The sequence below is a fragment of the Bos javanicus genome, chromosome 7 (genome assembly GCF_032452875.1).
Source record: "Bos javanicus breed banteng chromosome 7, ARS-OSU_banteng_1.0, whole genome shotgun sequence".
In the NCBI taxonomy this organism is placed as follows: Eukaryota; Metazoa; Chordata; class Mammalia; order Artiodactyla; family Bovidae; genus Bos; species Bos javanicus.
Genome location: NC_083874.1, coordinates 58,357,603 through 58,375,226, shown reverse-complemented (window position 1 = coordinate 58,375,226; position 17,624 = coordinate 58,357,603). Strand labels below are relative to the sequence as shown.

Here is a 17,624-nt window from a genome sequence, read left to right as displayed (position 1 = left end):
ATAACCCACTGGGTATAGAAAAATGTATACATGACATTTCCAGATGCTAATGTTTTTATGGGAAGTTCTGTGTTTTAGGTTGATGAATGGTCTTGTTTAACTTAACACCGTTTAAAGCATTCGGGTTTTTTTCCCTTTTTTGCAGAGAATTCGTGACTTGGAAGATAAAACAGACATCCAGAAAAGACAGATAAAGGACCTAGAAGAAAAGGTATGTGTGAACTTCAGTGTGTATTTCAATCTTTATTTTTTAGATCAGACAGTAGTCTTGGTTTCACTCACTATGTTTTCCTTCTTCTCAGCTATTGTGTGTTGTGTGTAGGCAGGTATAGTTAAGCTCTGCCTGTAGTCAGGCACCAGGGTTCTGGCAAAACATCTGCTTTCAGTTATACATTTTTGTCTTTTGTTTTGATTCCTGTTCTTTTCTGTAAGTGTTTTCTTTCCTCAGTTTTCCCTTTCCCATCTTCACATCTTTTCCAAAAGTTTCTTCTAGTTTTATTACTCTGCTTTCCCCTTCCTTTTTGAAATAATGTGTTCAGAAATTTAGATTGACACAGGAAAATTTTGCCGTCATGTCATTTCCCCAGTGGTCCTAAAGAAGAACTGCTTCTTCCTAGTCAGCCAAGACTCCTGGGGAGTAAAGATGGCATTTGGAAATGTGTGTGCTCTGGAAGAAGGGAGAGGACTAGCACAGGGGTGCTGCTTGGCTGCAGTGAGTTTGCCAGTCTTGCATAATTAACACAAAATTGTCCTGCCTCATATGCCAGGAGCCCCCTGGGCCTGAGGAGGGACACAGCAGAGATGGCAAGAGGCATTCTCTGGAGTTCTGATCTCATTGACTGGAAGTAGCTGCCTGAACCGCTGTGTTGCAAAAAATCATGGTTGTTTTGCAGTATCTTCCATGGGCACCCAAGGAGCAAATAGTAAACCACCCGCCATTTCCAAGATAATGATTAGAATTTGGTTCATCCCAAATTGCTTTTATAGTTGTCCTTCTCAGAGGAAGTTGGTAAGGTCCAGTAGCTAAACAATCAGACCCCTAGATTCTTATGTAGGCTGAGTCTTCATGTATTTATTTAAGCTTGGGTAAGTGACTTTACCCACCATGTGTAAGCTGTATCTACAATATAGGGGTGGTAACACTCTCCCTCATCTCCTCTCATCTGTTCCATGAGGGAAAAAATGAAGTCACTTACATGAAACTTAGGAAACGCTAAGAAAGTATAAGTCAAATTAAAGTATAATTTTTAAAATTTCTAAATGTGGAGTGCATATCTTATGTAAGCTTGTAAGTTTGAATTTTCCTCATTTCTGAACTGTGCTATTTAGTTCTGTGGGATTAAATGAGGCAAAGGCAAAGTGTAATAAGCTAAAAGCTGAGTCTGGTTTCCTACTGTTTGGTAGAAAGACCCAAAGAAGGCAGGGATTATCCACAGTTTCCATGGCTGTCAAAGGACACCGCTGATGCCTTCCATTTCCCATGTGTTTGAATGGCTACCCTTGTCCTAGTCACTCAGTCCTGGGGTGGCTCCGGGAGGAAATTGCAGAGAAGACAGCTCTGCCCGAGTCACTTCACTCAGTTCAGTCCCATATAACTTACGGAAAACAGAAAAAGGAATTATTTTTATATCTAGTTATGTCGCCACCCTAGCTGAAGTAGGTGAACTTTTCATTCTACAGGTCTGAACTTCCTAAATATTTATAATAGGTTAATGTACTTAACAGAAAATGAGGATTATTTAGCTATTAAATCAGCAAATTCCATATATAGTACTAAATTAAGCCATTTCAAAGGCAATCCAGTTGGTTTCTGATTAGAGGTTTGAATGAGAGATGAGGTTGTTAAAGCGACTTCTATTCACTTGACCTCAATTCTGCTTATCCACAAGCATAGTAAAAAGGCTAACGATCACTTATGTCAGAGATAGTCTTCATTCTTTCCTGTGGGGTACGTGACCACCCCCTCAGGACACATACAATATTCCTTCTTTGTCCTCAATTCGCACGCACACAGCTAAATTGCTTCCTACATGCTGCTCTTCACTTTTTCCAAGGCACTGCCAAATTCATCATCTCATTTGATTCTCCTGATTATTGAGACAGACACATCAGATATTATGTTCCCTTTTTATACAGATAATGAAAAAATGGCTTGGAGACATTAAACAACTTTACAAAATCATATAATCCATCCATGGCAAATCAAAAGCAGAGGTCAGGTGTCTGACCCTGAGGCCCACAGCCTGCCCACCATGTGGCATAGAATTTAGACTCTTATTGTAAATAAAGTGATAAGCATCCCTTATGCCCAGAAAGGTAGCCCTGATACCTGACCATCTCATGGGAATTGTGGAAGCCTTCCATTCCCCTCCTTCATCCACTCTCACTGCAGGTGACATCCTGTCACTACACATCTTCAAGGAATGGGAAAAAGAAAAGAGAGTGTCTGCTCCTCATTCTATTAGACTGGTCACTAATACATAGCTCTTCACACCATGTTTATAACTTGTTCATGCAATTTTGCCACCATGAAGCAAGAGCCTTGTGAGCAATGCCATTAAAGGAAGTAGGCAAATAATATGCCCAATATAAGACTACCATACAGGACCTATTCAAAACTATCATGTCCAACAGAATGCTCCTGAAGGGTTATAACAAGCCAAAAGACTTCATGACTCTGTAAGAGTAAATCCCCAAGGAAATCAGTATTTGAGAAAACTGATCTGACCTATAAGATTTTATTATACAGTTGGTTTTCTACCAGTGCTACACAAAGCATGTTTTCCATCCAAGTTTTTGCTTCTCTGGTGAAGGTTCTTGGTGGAGAGAGACAGCTCGGACTCTGTTTAACTTCTGTGAGTCAAATAAGGAGATATCTATCTCAGAAGCATGACAAGCTGGAGCAACAGCATACGTTCACTGTCTGAAGCTATCTCTGATGTAGAAACGTAGTTCATACCAGTGGGAGGACCACATACCCTCACTCACCCAGGACAGACCTAGGTTATGCCTGGTACCCCAATGTAATTACTAATACTGTTCCATTTCCCTTCTAGGAGTGCCCACCATGGATAAGCAATCATATGTTTACCCTGCAAAGTAATATTCTTCCTGCTCTGCCATAGTAACCAAATAGTGATAGTGTTGAGTGATAAAGCATACACTTTGATCACTTTTAATTACACTCTCACACATTAAAAATAGAGATAATAACACATAGCAGATTAGGACTCGGGAGGTCTAAGCTCTAGGCTTCACAGTACCATCAAATTGTATGCAATTAGTCTGTTGATTAACTGCTCTCTGTTTATTTTCCTCACTTATAAAATTTGGAGCTTAGACCAATTACCTGTAAGACCCTCTCAGAATTCTAAAATGTATCAGTCGATGTTAGCTGAACACCAGTTATTCATTGTATTGCTTTACCAGTGAAGAAATAAAAGGTATGGTTTTTGTAAATAAAAGGTACTTTGTGTGTATGTGAGAAATGATCAGATTTGAGCAATATGGAAAAGCTGAGGTTTTATACAACCTGAATTGCACTACAGAAATTCAGATTTACATAATCCTCTTCTTTTTCTTCTGCAGTTTCTGTTTCTATTCTTGTTCTTCTCTCTTGCCTTTATTCTATGGCCTTGATGTCAAGGTGCCTCTTACAGGTAAGACTCCATTTAATTCTCAAAATGTGCTTCTAATACTTATTTGATAAGAAGAATGCTAGCATGTTAGTATGCTCATGTTAAAAAAAAAAACAAATACATTTGGTATTTAAATGCCAATCTTAAATGCCATAAAATGAGAAATCAATCCAGTCCATTTGGGTGATTATTAAAGAAATGAAGCATGATGAAAGTCAAGAATCTTTTCCTAGCTAAGTGTCTTGCTTTGGAAAGTCGTGATGTCTGTGAATCTCGGAATTCTCATTGTAGCCTCTCATTACACTCAAAGAGTCAGTTCTGTATCTACAAAGTGAAAAAACAGGAGTAGGTTTTCAGTGTCTCCTCCAGCTTGAAAATTGTGCTCCTATAAATCTAACAAGTTAAAATGACTGATTTTTTTAACCCTTTCTCCTAGTTCATTTTCATCAGAATTCAGGAAAACAGGATATTTAGGAAAATTGATTCTTGTTTTCAAATAAGATAGTTTTCAATGTCAATTTAGAAAAAAAAAAGAAGACTCAATATTATTATATTATCAGATCCATTTCTTATAAGTGGATGTAAGTAAAAAGAATCTTAGACAGTGATTCCCAATTCTTGTAAAAATAAAGAATTCAAAGCCTTACTACCAATTTAATGAAACAGATTACCGGACATGGAGATGAGACAGAGGATGAGAGAAGTGGAGAATAAGATTGATCCATATTTTTAAGAAGCTAACCAGGTGATTCTAATGTCTACCCAGGTAGAGAAAGCACAAACCTTAACACCATTACTTAAAAATAAAGAAGGGCTACCTGCTGTTCTAAATCCGTTTACCACGGTCTGTGTCTACTTTGGTTATCTTATTAAGTTATATTATACAAGGATCTTTTCCCACCCCATGTTACTTAACATTCTATAACAAGTTGAAAAATGGAAGAGAGATGCTTTCTGTCTCTGTGGGTATCAGCTTTGTTACCTGGATGTTGAACAGGAAAGCATGACCTGACCCAAGAAAGAAGTAAAGCAGAAATGCCCATCAAGTGGTATCCTTATAGGACCAATTCCCTGGCTTTATTCCTTACTCCAAAAGATTTTCTTTTAAGACTGAAAATTATCCTTTACCTGACAAGAAGAGTAGTAGCCTTGCAGCACATAAAGAAGAGCACTTAATCTCTTAAACTGAATGAGAATATCTAAAGAAAAATGGGCAAGGTTCTCTAGAAAAGGATCAAAATGGCCAGAGCATCAGAAAACAAGCAGTTCCCACCCCCAAATAACAATCAATCAACGAGGCAAATAAAGTTCAGTGAGGCACAAGTACTACATGGGGGTGTAGGGAAGAAAAATCAAACCTCGTAAACTCGTAAATACTAGCTAGAAAAGGAGTAAGTTTGAACATTAATATCAATAATGACTAACAGCTACGTGCTAGATGCTGTTCTAAGTAATAGATACATTAATCCTCACAAACCCCTCTAGCCAGTAGGTATTGCTTTTATTTCTTTTTTTTTTTTTTTTGCAATTGGAGAAACTACAGCATGTGACTTTCCTAGGACCACATAGCTACAGTGGACAGGTGTAGGATTTGTACCCAGGCAGCCACATGCCAGAGTCCACTTTTAACCCCGTTGTGCCTCACACATGGAAGAGGGCTTTCTCTCACATTCTGAGCATCACTTACGTGTATATTTATATCAGCAATCAGAGGTGTCTTCTATGATCTGTATACTACTACATAGCTCTTGGGATTTAAAATTGCTGTATGCTCATCCCCCATACCTTTTCCCCATTTTTTTGAGGGATATACAAAATTTGATTTGCTTTTCCTCTAGAGTAGCTCATAATTGATACTTTGGAGTGGTCAAATGAAAAAAATATAATTAATAGTAATTATATAACAAATTCCTGGTACCATGAATCTGGATAATATAAAATGTATACAGGAAAAAGTCTGAGTAGTTTAACATGTATGGCTTTGAAGTTAAATATACTGTTAAGTTTTAATCCTGCCATATACTAGTGTGTCATGGTAGGTTTAGACCAAAATTAGGTTTCCTGTTCCATAAAATGATTGTGACTGTATTAACTACATCATGGTATTGTGTTGAAAGAATTAAATAAGATTATGCTTATAAAGAATTTGCCACATGGACTGGCACATGGTTCAGTAATCAGCAACTCTTAGCTATTATTATGAAAAAAAGTTGGCTATCACTGTACTGAGTTTGCAAATATACAAGTTTGAAAATAAAACCTCTAGTACTGCCAAGTACAATAGTTTAGGAACTAAACCAAAGTGAGTAGTTACCTTTTCATCCCTTCTCTTCAGATAATAATCTGGATTTAAATAATACAAGTGAATAAGGCATTACTGGCAACTGATTATTTCTACTTATATGCCCAAAGCAGGTGAGACAGAGGAAGGAGGAAGTAAGGAAGAAAAGGGCTTCACTTATTAGCAGGTAGCAAAAGCATACTGTAAATAACCATACAAATATTTGTCCTATTAATGATTTATATTCTATTCTGTTCTTAAACCAAAGACTAACTTAAATTATATATAAAGATAGCTACCTTAAAATGAAATGACTTATGCTTCTTTCCTTTTAGCAATTACCTAAGTCATTTTTGTCAAGGATGATCTAGAAGCTGTTGCAGGCTCCCAAGAAGGTACTTCACTGAAGGTGCTTTCAGTGGTTGCTGACTAAATAGCTCAGTCCCATGCATTAGACTGGGACTTTTACCTTAAAGGATTCCCTGGTAGCTCAGGTGGTAAAGAATCCACTTGCAGTGCAGGAGACCCCGGTTTGGTTTCTGGATCAGGAAGTTCCCCTGGAGAAGGGATAGGCTACCCACTCCAGTATTCTTGGGCTTCCCTGGTGGATCAGTTGGTAAAGAATTTGCCTGCAATGAGGGAGACCTGGGTTCAATCCCTGGGTTAGGAAGATCCCCTGGAGGAGGGCATGGCAACTCACTGCAGTATTCTTGCCTGGAGAACTCCTATGGACAGAGGAGCCTGGTGGGCTACAGTCCATGAGGTCGCAAAGAGTCGGACATGACTGAGTGACTAAGCACAGCAAAGGGGAACCCCACATAGTTTCAGGAGATACCATGTGCTTCATGCATTCATTTTTTCCTTTCAGTTTTATTGTGATATAATTGACATACAGCACTGTATAAGTTTAAGGTGTATGGCGTAATGATTTGATTTACATACATTGTGAAATAACTACCACAGTAAATTTACTGAACATCTTCAAAATTAAAGAAATAGAAAGTGTTTTTATTGCAATGAGAATTCTTAGGATTTGCTCTCTTAACAACTTTCATATATAACATATAATCACATAAATTATATTTGTCGTGTTGTTCATAATATCCCTAGTACTTATTTATCTTATGACTGGTAGTCTGTATAACAGCTTTTGACTACTCATCCAGTGTCCCTTCCCTCTAGTCCTCACCTCGGGTAACCACAAATCCAATCTCTTTCTCTATGAGTTTGTTTGATCTTGACACATAATGCTGAGCGTCTTCTGTGCAACAGACAAGGCGGCAGGTACTTGGATACTAGAGTCCTAAGTCAGCAGTGACATAACTGTATTTGCTGACTTAGCATGTCATAAACTCAAAGCTCAGCCCTACAGGGCAACACATTCAAAAGAATCTCTGAGGCTCTGTGATATCCAGAAGTGGCTTCTGAATCAAAGGTGAATTTGTGTTCTCTACAGTTTTAGTTATAGAATACTGACCCTTAACTCACTGAAAACTGCTCATCTATACTGACCTATTAGATAATACTTCAGTTATTCATAATGCCAGTTTGAATAAACCTGGCTTTGCTGTAGAATTCATAGTTCCTTTTACAGATACTCAATTTACAGAAATGTAACATTCTGGGAGATTGCCTATAAGTCCATTTGCTTTTTAAAGCCAACATGATTTTCCTCAAATGATGGGCTTTACTTTAGTTGTGATGGGAAGAAATGGTGCATATGTGCTTTGAAACAGAATTTAAGATTTATTTCTGAGGTTGACTTAGATAATTGCTAAAAGGAAAGAAGCATAAATCACTTCATTTTAAGGTTCAGTTCAGTTCAGTTCAGTTGCCTAGTCATGTCCGACTCTTTGCGACCCCATGAATCACAGCACGCCAGGCCTCCCTGTCCATCACCAACTCCTGGAGTCCACATTTTAAGGTAGCTATCTTTATGTATAATTTAAGTTAGTCTTTGGTTTAAGAACAGAATATAAATCACATAGGAAAAATATTTGTATGGTTATTTGCAGTATGCTTTTGTTACATACTTATTTTATATAAAATACACTATATGTGTGTATACATATACAGAGAAGAGAGAGATGCACACACCTAATGCATCTTTATACACACTCAGATTAGTTCTCTTCTTTACTGAGGACCATGGGAATACTATAGGGCTGAACTGGTGGCTCAGGCAGTAAAGAATCTGCCTGCAGTTTAGGAGATCTGGGTTCAGTCCCTGGTAGGAAAGATCCCCTGGAGCAGGAAATGGAAGCCCACTCCAGGATTCTTGCCTGGGAAATCCCATGGAGAGAGGAACTTGGGGGCTACCAGTCCATGGGGTTGCAAAGAATCGGCCATGACTGAAGCGACTGAGCATGCGCTCCTTTGTGCCAGCACCACCAATCTCTATGCCTTTTTGGCACCTACACCTCCCTCCCACAGTATACTCTCATCCCGATCTCTGTACTTCCTTCCTGCTCACTCTTCTGTGACTTGGTTGCTCTTTCATCTCAGTCTGATCTGGCCTTTGGGAATGAACCAGGTGATTCTGCAAATATGAGTTCCAAATACTTGTGACTTGCACCTGTGGCAGAAATTTCTTTGAATCTCTGATTTGCCTCTGTATGTGAACTGGAAGCATCCTTAAGATACTACATGCCTCCTTTTCCACCACTTTGCATCTTTGTCACCATTTCTGGAGTACCATTAAATTCTGCTACAGAATTAGTATCTTTATAGATGGGGAAATTAAGCCTTGGAGAAGTTAAATGGCTTTTTCATGGAAATTCTATTTTCTCCATCCATGCCATTCAGACTCTAAAGTTCACGTCCTTATGCAGTAAATGATAAAATGTCCTCTGTGCCATTTTCTGGCTTTTATTAGAGGAGTGGATTATGTCCTAAGCTTCTACCCAAGCGAAAACCCAGATACATGGAATTAAAGAGGGACGGGACTAGAAGTATTGACTGGCACAGTCCAGGGAAATGTCTTTTCAGAGATACTCTGGGACCAAACAGGAAACCTGTGTAGCAAAATTCCCAGGGAATCCTCAGATCAGGACTTGGGGATAGAGACCATCTGCCATTAAACAATGTTGTTGGAGAGAAAATTTGACATACAAGTGAGTCAGTGAACCTGCTTATAAAGTAATATTTCATGTGAGCAACAAGGACTTCATTTCAGTTCAGTCGCTCAGTCGTGTCCAACTCTTTGCGACCCCATGGGCTGCAACATGCCAGGCTTCCCTGTCCATCACCAACTCCTGGAGCTTGCTCAAATTCATGTCCATTGAGTCGGTGATGCCATCCAACCATCTCATCCTCTGTCATCCCCTTCTCCTCCTGCCTTCAGTCTTTCCCAACAAGGGCTTAATTTCCAAAATATACAGAGCTCATACAACTTAACAGCAATAGCCCCCCAAAAAAGAAGTTGAAAATGGGCGGAAGATCTGAATAGACATTTCTGCAAAGAAAATGAATTGCAAATAGGCACTTGAAAAGATGCTTAACATTACTAATTATTAGAGAAATGCAAATCAAAACTACAATGGGGTGCCACCTCATACCTATGAGAATGTCCATCATTAAGAAGTCTACAAATAACAAATTTTGGAAAGGATGTGACAAAGAAGGAACCCTCTTATACTTTTCCTGGAGGAGGAAATGGCAACCCACTCCAATATTCCTTCCAGGAAAGTCCCATGGACAGAGGAGCCTGGCGGGCTGCAGTCCATGGGTTCGCAAAGAGTTGGACACAACTTAGCAACTGAGTATGCATGCATGCCTACACTATTAGTGGGGATTTAAATTGGTACAACCACTATGGAAAACAGTAAAAATATTCCTCTAAAAATAGAGTTGTCATATGATCCAACAATCCCACTCCTGGGCATATATCCAGACAAAATTATAAGTCAAAAAGATATATGAACCCCAGTATTGAGAGCAGCACTATTTACAATAGCCAAGATATGGAAGCAATGTAAATGTCCATCAACAGATGAATGGATAAAGAAGATGTGGTATATATACACAATGGAATATTACTCAACCATCAAAAAGAATGAAATAATGCCATTTGCAGCAACATGGATGGACGTAGAGATTCTCATACTAAGCAAAGTAAGTCAGAAAGAAAAAGACAAATACCATATAATGTCACTTATATGTGGATTCTAAAATACAATGCAAATTAACAAAGCTACAGAACAAAAACAGACTGAGAGAGAGAACAGACTTATGGTTGCCCAAGGGGGTTGGTAATTAGGGGAGGGAAGGAATGGGAGTTTGGGATTAGCAGAGGCAAACTACTATATATAAGATGGGTAAACAACAAGGTCCTACTATATAGCATAGGAAACAATATTTAATATCCTGTAACAAAACATAATGGGAAAGAACATAAAATATGTATGTATATATATTATAGATATACATACACATACATCTGAGTCACTTTGCTGTACAGAATAAATTAATACAACATTGTAAATCAACTATACTTCAAAAAAATTTTTTAAACTTAAAGTAATATCTTAGTTGAACTTCTGAAGGTGTTGGCTTAGAAAGTCCTAGAGAAAAAGACAATATTGATAATAGCTAATATTTCAGGCCACTTAATATGAGACAAGAATTGTTCATTGCTTTACATGCATTACATTGCAGCAACCCTTGAAATAGATACCTCTGTTCTCTCATTTTAAAGAAAAGCAATTAAGCTTAGAGACTTTCTTTACATAACACACACAAGATTATACTGTTTCAAGAGGTGGTAAAGAATAAAAAATGGGGTTTTTTTAATTAAAAAAAATAATTTGTGCTTTTTTTTTCCTGTTTCAGCTATTGACTGAAATGATGATTAAAGAATTTCTCCCTCTGTTTTACAGAGAAACCGAAAACATGGATAAGACCGCAGAAAAGCAAATACTTCTAAACCTTCAAAGATGGCAGAAATGTTTACAGCAGTGAAAGAGAGATCAAAAGCTAAGACCCATCCTGTAGCCAGGACTACACCCGTGTATTTTAAAGCCATTATTCAAGGTTTCTTACTTGACAGTTCCTACATGACCCTGTTGAAAATCTACAATATATGCTGCATTTAACGAAACCTGTATATGTCAAACCAGAAGGAAAGAACTATAGACATATATTGTGTGAAAAAAACGATTCAGCAAGGGAAACAGTTTCAGCAGATCAAGCAAAGATGTGTCTTGGGCATGGAACCAAAGTTACAAAGAAACATTCTACCCCTGCTGTGCAGGGGGGGTCATTTTAATGTAACATGGGGTGCCATGGAAATACTAGTCCTGAAATAAACATCATTTAAAAAAAAAATCAAAACAAAAAGATAAGGGGGGTGGGGATCGAAGCACGAGGAATACCTATGAGGAGCTGTTTACAATAAAATGTTTGATTTGAAAAGTCTGGTTTCTTACTACAGGGATTTGCTTTTCTGTCTTTATTATTGTTTAAACCTCAGGAACAGAGACATCTGCAATGTGAGTGAGAAGAAAAACAATGTCCGGTTTTTCTGCAAACAGTGGAGCTTGTGGAATGCATTCCACACATGACAGATGAGAAGCGGATCACAGTGACCCCGACTAAACTGGCAACCAGTGTGAAGGATCCAGGCGAATGCAACATAAGATGCATAAAAGCAGATGCTTCCTTGGCCTTCTGTGGTCCTCCAAGAACAACAAACTGATCTCATTCTTACTGAAAATTAAGAAGATGATGCTCTAGATCACAAGCTCCCTGACTTAGTTCTGTCTAAGAATGACACCGACCATAGGGCCAGAGGCATCTCTGAATCTTTCCATTTCCAAAATACTGGTCTTCAAATGGCTGCTTAAAATTGCCTGCAAATAACATGTGATTTGATACAAATAAAGGCGATAAGTAAACTGCTATCAACAAATGAGTTTTCCACAGAGATGTGACTATTAAGTGAAAATATGATTATTTTTAGAAGTATCCTGATATGCTTAGAGCATTCTGACCTCTTGTCATTTAGACGGACAATTTTTTTTTCCCAGAGATATGACAGCAACAAGGTAGCTCTACTTTTTTATATAAAAGTAACATTGTGTTACTGATAAGGTCATTTTCTACCATAGACAATTAGAAGACTGGTACTTTTCCTAAGTTATGTAATACTGAGTCTTGGATTCAGCTCTGAGAGCAAATAAAAGTTCCTGAAAAGCTAATTTTAGCCTCATTTACTGTAGATAACAAAACAGCCTCAATTTTTCAAATTGTCAAGATTTTATTTACAGGGCTAGCATTCCCGTGCATTAAGAATGTGTGTAGGGAGCCAGAAACTCTTTCTATGAAATGCTACACAAGTCTTTCCATATGTGGATTCAGTACCTTACTCTTCAGGTTTGGCGCTGGCATTTTTAAAGCCAGAACAGTAACTGAAGAAAGTACAATTAAAGCTACAACGCAGGGGTCCCACTTTTTGTTCTTATATTTACTGCTGACCCAGGTATCTTTGGCCCAGTCACTTAACCTCTCTGTGCCTCAGTTTCCTCATCTGCAAAATGAGGTTAAAATGCTTTTTCATAAGGTTTTTCTTTCTTTTTTGCAATTCTGGAACAAGAGGTGCTTCAAGTAGCACAAAGTGCTTTGTAATTATGATGACTGCTATATCTGACTTTCTAGTGTTGTTGAGAAAAAAAGTCCCCTGTGTAATAAAATAGTGCTTCAGTTTCATTCAATCTAAGCACCGCGGTACTGAAGCTTTCCCATCAATTACTAGCAATAAAGATTGAGCGATCCAGAACCAGGAGCTCTAATCACCTATAGTAAATAGATCATTTCATGCTATTTAACAAGATAGAAGAATGTGTCATTTCAACAATAAGCATCTTCTAGCTCTCCTTACTGCATATGCATGCCATAATACAGAAGTCCTTCCTTATCATAAGAGAGTCAGACATGAAATTAAGGTTTGGAGTGAACTGAGAGTATCACATAATTAGTCTGATGGATATCCCTTTCATTTGGGGGGAGGTATTGTAGATGTCCTACTGGGGATGTACAATATAACCATCCTTCTGCTGGATTCTCTGCTCAACAGGTAGTTTCCATATTAAGTATGCTGAGTATGTTCGCTGTGCAAGCAATGTACAAAAGGGTGCTACCACAGTTTGTGACCCAACACTTTCAAATCTCAGAATGTATGGAAGAGAATAAATTACCCTCCCATATTTTAGATGACTTTTCTCTTCCATTGGCCATCCCAGGGCGCATCTGAGAAAATTCATACTCCATCTGCTCCACCAAGCCTACTTCCTTCCTCTTCATCTTGCTTTCCCCACCAAGAAACTTGTAGGTTAAGTTTTATATTCAAGCACTGACTATGGTTTGGGTGATGAGAAATATTTATTCAAATAATGTAGCTTAATCAGGTACCTTATCTGCAATAAATTGGATTGTGTCACATACACAAAGTCATACAAGAGCAATCCCCTGGGATGACCATCTAAGCAGCTTTAGATATGTTTAGGGAAAATGCAAGGGAAAAAAAAAGGAATTTTTTCTTTTTGCTTAAGATCAAGGAGGTTAGTAAGTTTCTCTAAGATTTTAAGCTAAAAGATGGTATTTTTACCATACTTTACTCATGATCTTCAAAATTAACAAATCTTTAAGTAAAGCTAAGTATTTTGTTATGCATTTCCACGATTATAAAAATCATCAGCAAAATTGTACATGTATTTTTCAGTCACTTGTGGATCCAAGGAAATAACCCATATCCAGATGAATGCTTCCCTTGCATGTCATGATCAGCAAGAGTAAAAAGAGTGTCTCAGCAGTTGAGAGGTTGACTGTGGCTCTACTTCTTACAGAGATCAGATGATCCCCATTCCAATTTTTAATACCTAATTTCTTCATCTTAGCTATCCTGACATGTTTGGCCAATGAATGAGGAACAATCAGAACAGCATTCTTCAGGGTTCATTTTACTTAACTTTTCCTAAAGTCTTCATCTCTTGGAAAATAAACATAACTGAAAACATTAAAAAATAGTTTGAGATAAAATGAAAGCCCCAATTTAGCATAACTATTCAGAACAGGAGAAGTTTCACAAGAAAAGGAAAAGAAATTGAAGACTATATTTGACCGTAAAACCAGAAAGCATCAATAGATGCTGAATTGGCTGTCTAATTTTTTTTAACACCACCCAAGTTTTGTTTTAGGTAACACTAGAATTTGCTAAAAATAGCTACAAAATCCCTTTTAACTTATGTCATATAAATGAAATTTTTGCCAATAGTGAAGTTTTAGTGGTAGAAGAATAAATTTTGCTTTGTATTTTAAAAAAAGAAAAAACAACACTGCTCACATAGGTGGCATGGATCTTCAGGAGGACAGAGATGATGTGGGGCTCATGGGTCATCACTGAAGTAGAACAAGTATATTCTCCACTAGTAATAGAACAAATAAAGTTTTGCCAAATGATTTTTGCTACAGTATTTTATTTCAACTTACTCTGGTGATTTTCAGTTTAAAGCTCTGGCCAACTTGTTCTTTTTTGCCTATTGATTGTCAACATTTTTTGTAAGCCCATTGTGTGATTCATGTATTCAGTGTCTTCAACTTAATTCATAAGTTCATTGTTTTAAAATGAAGCATGTCTTTTTAACCTTCCTAGGTTTTCATGGAAGTTATAAAAATAATATTCATCAGTTCTGTGCTGATGCAAAATAACTGGATCTTATGTGTTATATTACATCAAAATAGATGCACAGCATAGACATTTTAAAAAAAATATTTAATTGCATTTTTTGATCTGTCAAAATGGGCAACATAGACATTTTGTTTTTTAAATATTTAATTGTATTTCTTGATCTGTCAAAGAATGGCACAGCATATATATATAGTCATATATATGAATGTGTATATATGTACTTATCTACTATACTGAAATGGCTCAGTATAACTTGAGAGATCAGTTATCAGAGCAAGTCTTGGATGACTGTTTGCCGTGAGTTGGTGCTTCCAGGATGGCCCAATCCTCCCCTTAAGTGGACTCCCACTTTCTAAAAGGAAGAAAGTAGGGCACAAGGTCTTAAGCGCCAAACACTTCCATCCTGTTCAGCTGCCTTGTCATTTCTATATAATATACTGTCTTAAGACTGAGCCGCAGGCATTGTGGCAGGAGGATTCAGACATAATACAAGCTGAAATTCATCCTTTATGATCCCATTTCAGTACTGGGCAGAGCAGATTCACATTCCTTTACTGCCTTTTGTTTGGCAGTTTAGTTCTTTCTGAATACGTCTTTTATTATTGAGAGTTTAAGTCCAATAAACTTCAAGGGGCAATGTGGCAAAAATAGGATTATAATTTGCTATATTCAACCTAGTATATCAAGCTCAAAGGTACAGGTGGTTGGTTGGGTGAAGTTCCCTATTTCTGTCTTTGTAGTTTTGCATTGAGGTCTTTCTTCCCATGCTTATATTTCCATCCTTGTAATATCAAAGTTCTGTAGGCTGAGAGTGCTGTAGATGAACAACTTGGAGTCTAAATTTGCCTACAGTCAAGCCTCCATGAACTCACTATAGTGTGGATGAAGCAGTTTTCCAAAACAAGGTCCCCAGCATCCAGTGATAATAGCAGTCACTTGTATTTGATTGATAAGTCACAAAATGTGCCTATTTCCCCCCATTAACCATAACTTCCCACAATGAGGCAGATCACAATCCAAACACTTTTATAAATATGTGATGTAGATATATACACATATATATTCTGTATATAGTATGATGGTGTGAGTGCTTACAGAATGTGTACTTCTGTCCTAGGATTGAGGAATTGGGAAGGGGTTTTCTGAGGCTGCTGGGTAACACGTTTTTGTTCAGCGTCTGATATCTGTGTTCTTCCCCTCCTTGCTTGTCTCTCCTCCCTTTTCTCCACCTTCTGTCCATTTCTACTATTCTCTGTTTCTGACTGAAGCAAAGAACTACTCATTGGTTTTCCAATTACTCAGACCTGCCAACTAGCCTTCTAATAATGCCAGTGGTCTTCTGGAAAGAACAACAGAATCCAGCACAATCTACAGTATTAACATTAGTCCAAAGTCCCATATTTGTATCAGCTAACAATCTCATTCCAAAAGCGGTTCATGCCCACCTGAACCTTCAAGATCCAATTTTGCAGGGACTCAGTAGGACTTAGGTAGTAGAGTATGGTAGAGCCAGTGCACAGGAATACCTAATTCCCCAGGTATCTACTGTGTTAATACAGCCAGGGGAGTCCATTTCTCAGAGCTTTCACTCAATCATCTACTTCAGTTGGGATTCTTTCTCTCCATCTCATTAGCATGACTCCATTGATTGTTTCAGTGCTTGTTTATTAATGGAAGAAAAATATAAATTGAGTTTCACCAGAACGATCCTTTGAAGTACACTGAACATGTACATGTACTGTATGTATTACTGTAGAGACTGGAACAAACTTATTGTATGTAAAGTTTTATGAATGGTTATTTTATAATTTATGTATTTAATATAGGAATCAATAAGCTCTGGTGTTTTAGTTTATACAAAAATAAAAAAACTGCATTTTTAAAAACTTTACCTTCATTGTCCATACGTTTCATTTTATGTGTGTGTGTGTGTGTGCGCACACACGCGCTCAGTCATGTCTTACTCTGCCACTCCATGGACTGTGGCCCACCAGACTGCTCTGTCCATGGAATTTCCCAGGCAAGAATACTGAAGCAAATTGCAATTTCTTTGTCTGGGGGATCTTCCCAACCCAGGGATCCAACTTGCCTCTCTTGCATCTCCCGCATTAGCATGTGGGTTCTTAAACTAGTTTTGAAAAACGAGGTGACAGAAATCAGGGTTATCCCTATAAATGTCAGAGAACAAACTCTATATCAAAGATGGTAAATAGATTTCTTCTCATCTATCCACTCTGAACTTTTTATTGTACCTGCCAAGGGGCACCGTGGTGAGGAGTAAAAGGCAGAATAGGCTCCAGTCCATGGGGTCGCTGAGTCAGACACGACTGAGCGACTTCACTTTCACTTTTTACTTTCACACACTGGAGAAGGAAATGGCAACCCACTCCAGTGTTCTTGCCTGGAGAATCCCAGGGACGGGGAAGCCTGGTGGGCTGCCGTCTATGGGGTCGCACAGAGTCGGACACGACTGAAGCGACTTAGCAGCAGCAGCAGGAGAGGTTTATGGTCATTAGCATACCTGCTCTGAATACAGTTGGGGGAAGAATCCTGCCAGCTATTTGTCATTCTTATTTAGCTATTACTTCTTTTCCTTTATCAACCTTTTTCTCTATCTTGTAGACCCACTAGACATAACAAGTTAACTAGAGTCTGTTATATGAGCATCCCTCATGTTTACACCCCTGTGTTCTGGTATGAATGGTTGACACTCAAAGAGCTTCAGTTTTCGTGAGAAACAACCCATGCATACATGAAACAAACAATAGTGTACAACAGCTACAGTTCAGTTGCTCAGTCGTGTCTGACTCTTTGTGACCCTATGAACCGCAGCACGCCAGGCCTCCATGTCCATCACTAACTCCTGGAGTTCACTCAGACTCACGTCCATCAAGTCAGTGATGCCATCCAACCATCTCATTCTCTGTCGTCCCCTTCTCCTCCTGCCCTCAATCTTTCCCAGCATCAGGGTCTTTTCAAATGAGTCAGCTCTTTGCATCAGGTGGCCAAAGTATTGGAGTTT

General features: G+C 38.2%; 1 protein-coding gene across 3 annotated transcripts in view; it reads left to right on the top strand.

Annotated features, from left to right (window-relative positions):
- Nucleotides 1-16,493, top strand: part of JAKMIP2 (janus kinase and microtubule interacting protein 2) — a 194,796-nt gene extending 178,303 nt beyond the window's left edge. For 2 of the 3 annotated variants that reach the window (XM_061423907.1, XM_061423905.1), the window contains 3 exons: nt 146-211; nt 3,589-3,659; nt 10,797-16,493. In XM_061423907.1, the coding sequence (XP_061279891.1) occupies nt 146-211; nt 3,589-3,639 (117 nt within the window). In that variant the 3' untranslated portion in view covers nt 3,640-3,659; nt 10,797-16,493. The remainder of the gene's footprint in view (nt 1-145; nt 212-3,588; nt 3,660-10,796) is intronic. The other variant, XM_061423906.1, reaches the window with a different exon arrangement.
- Nucleotides 16,494-17,624: the final 1,131 nt, after the last annotated feature.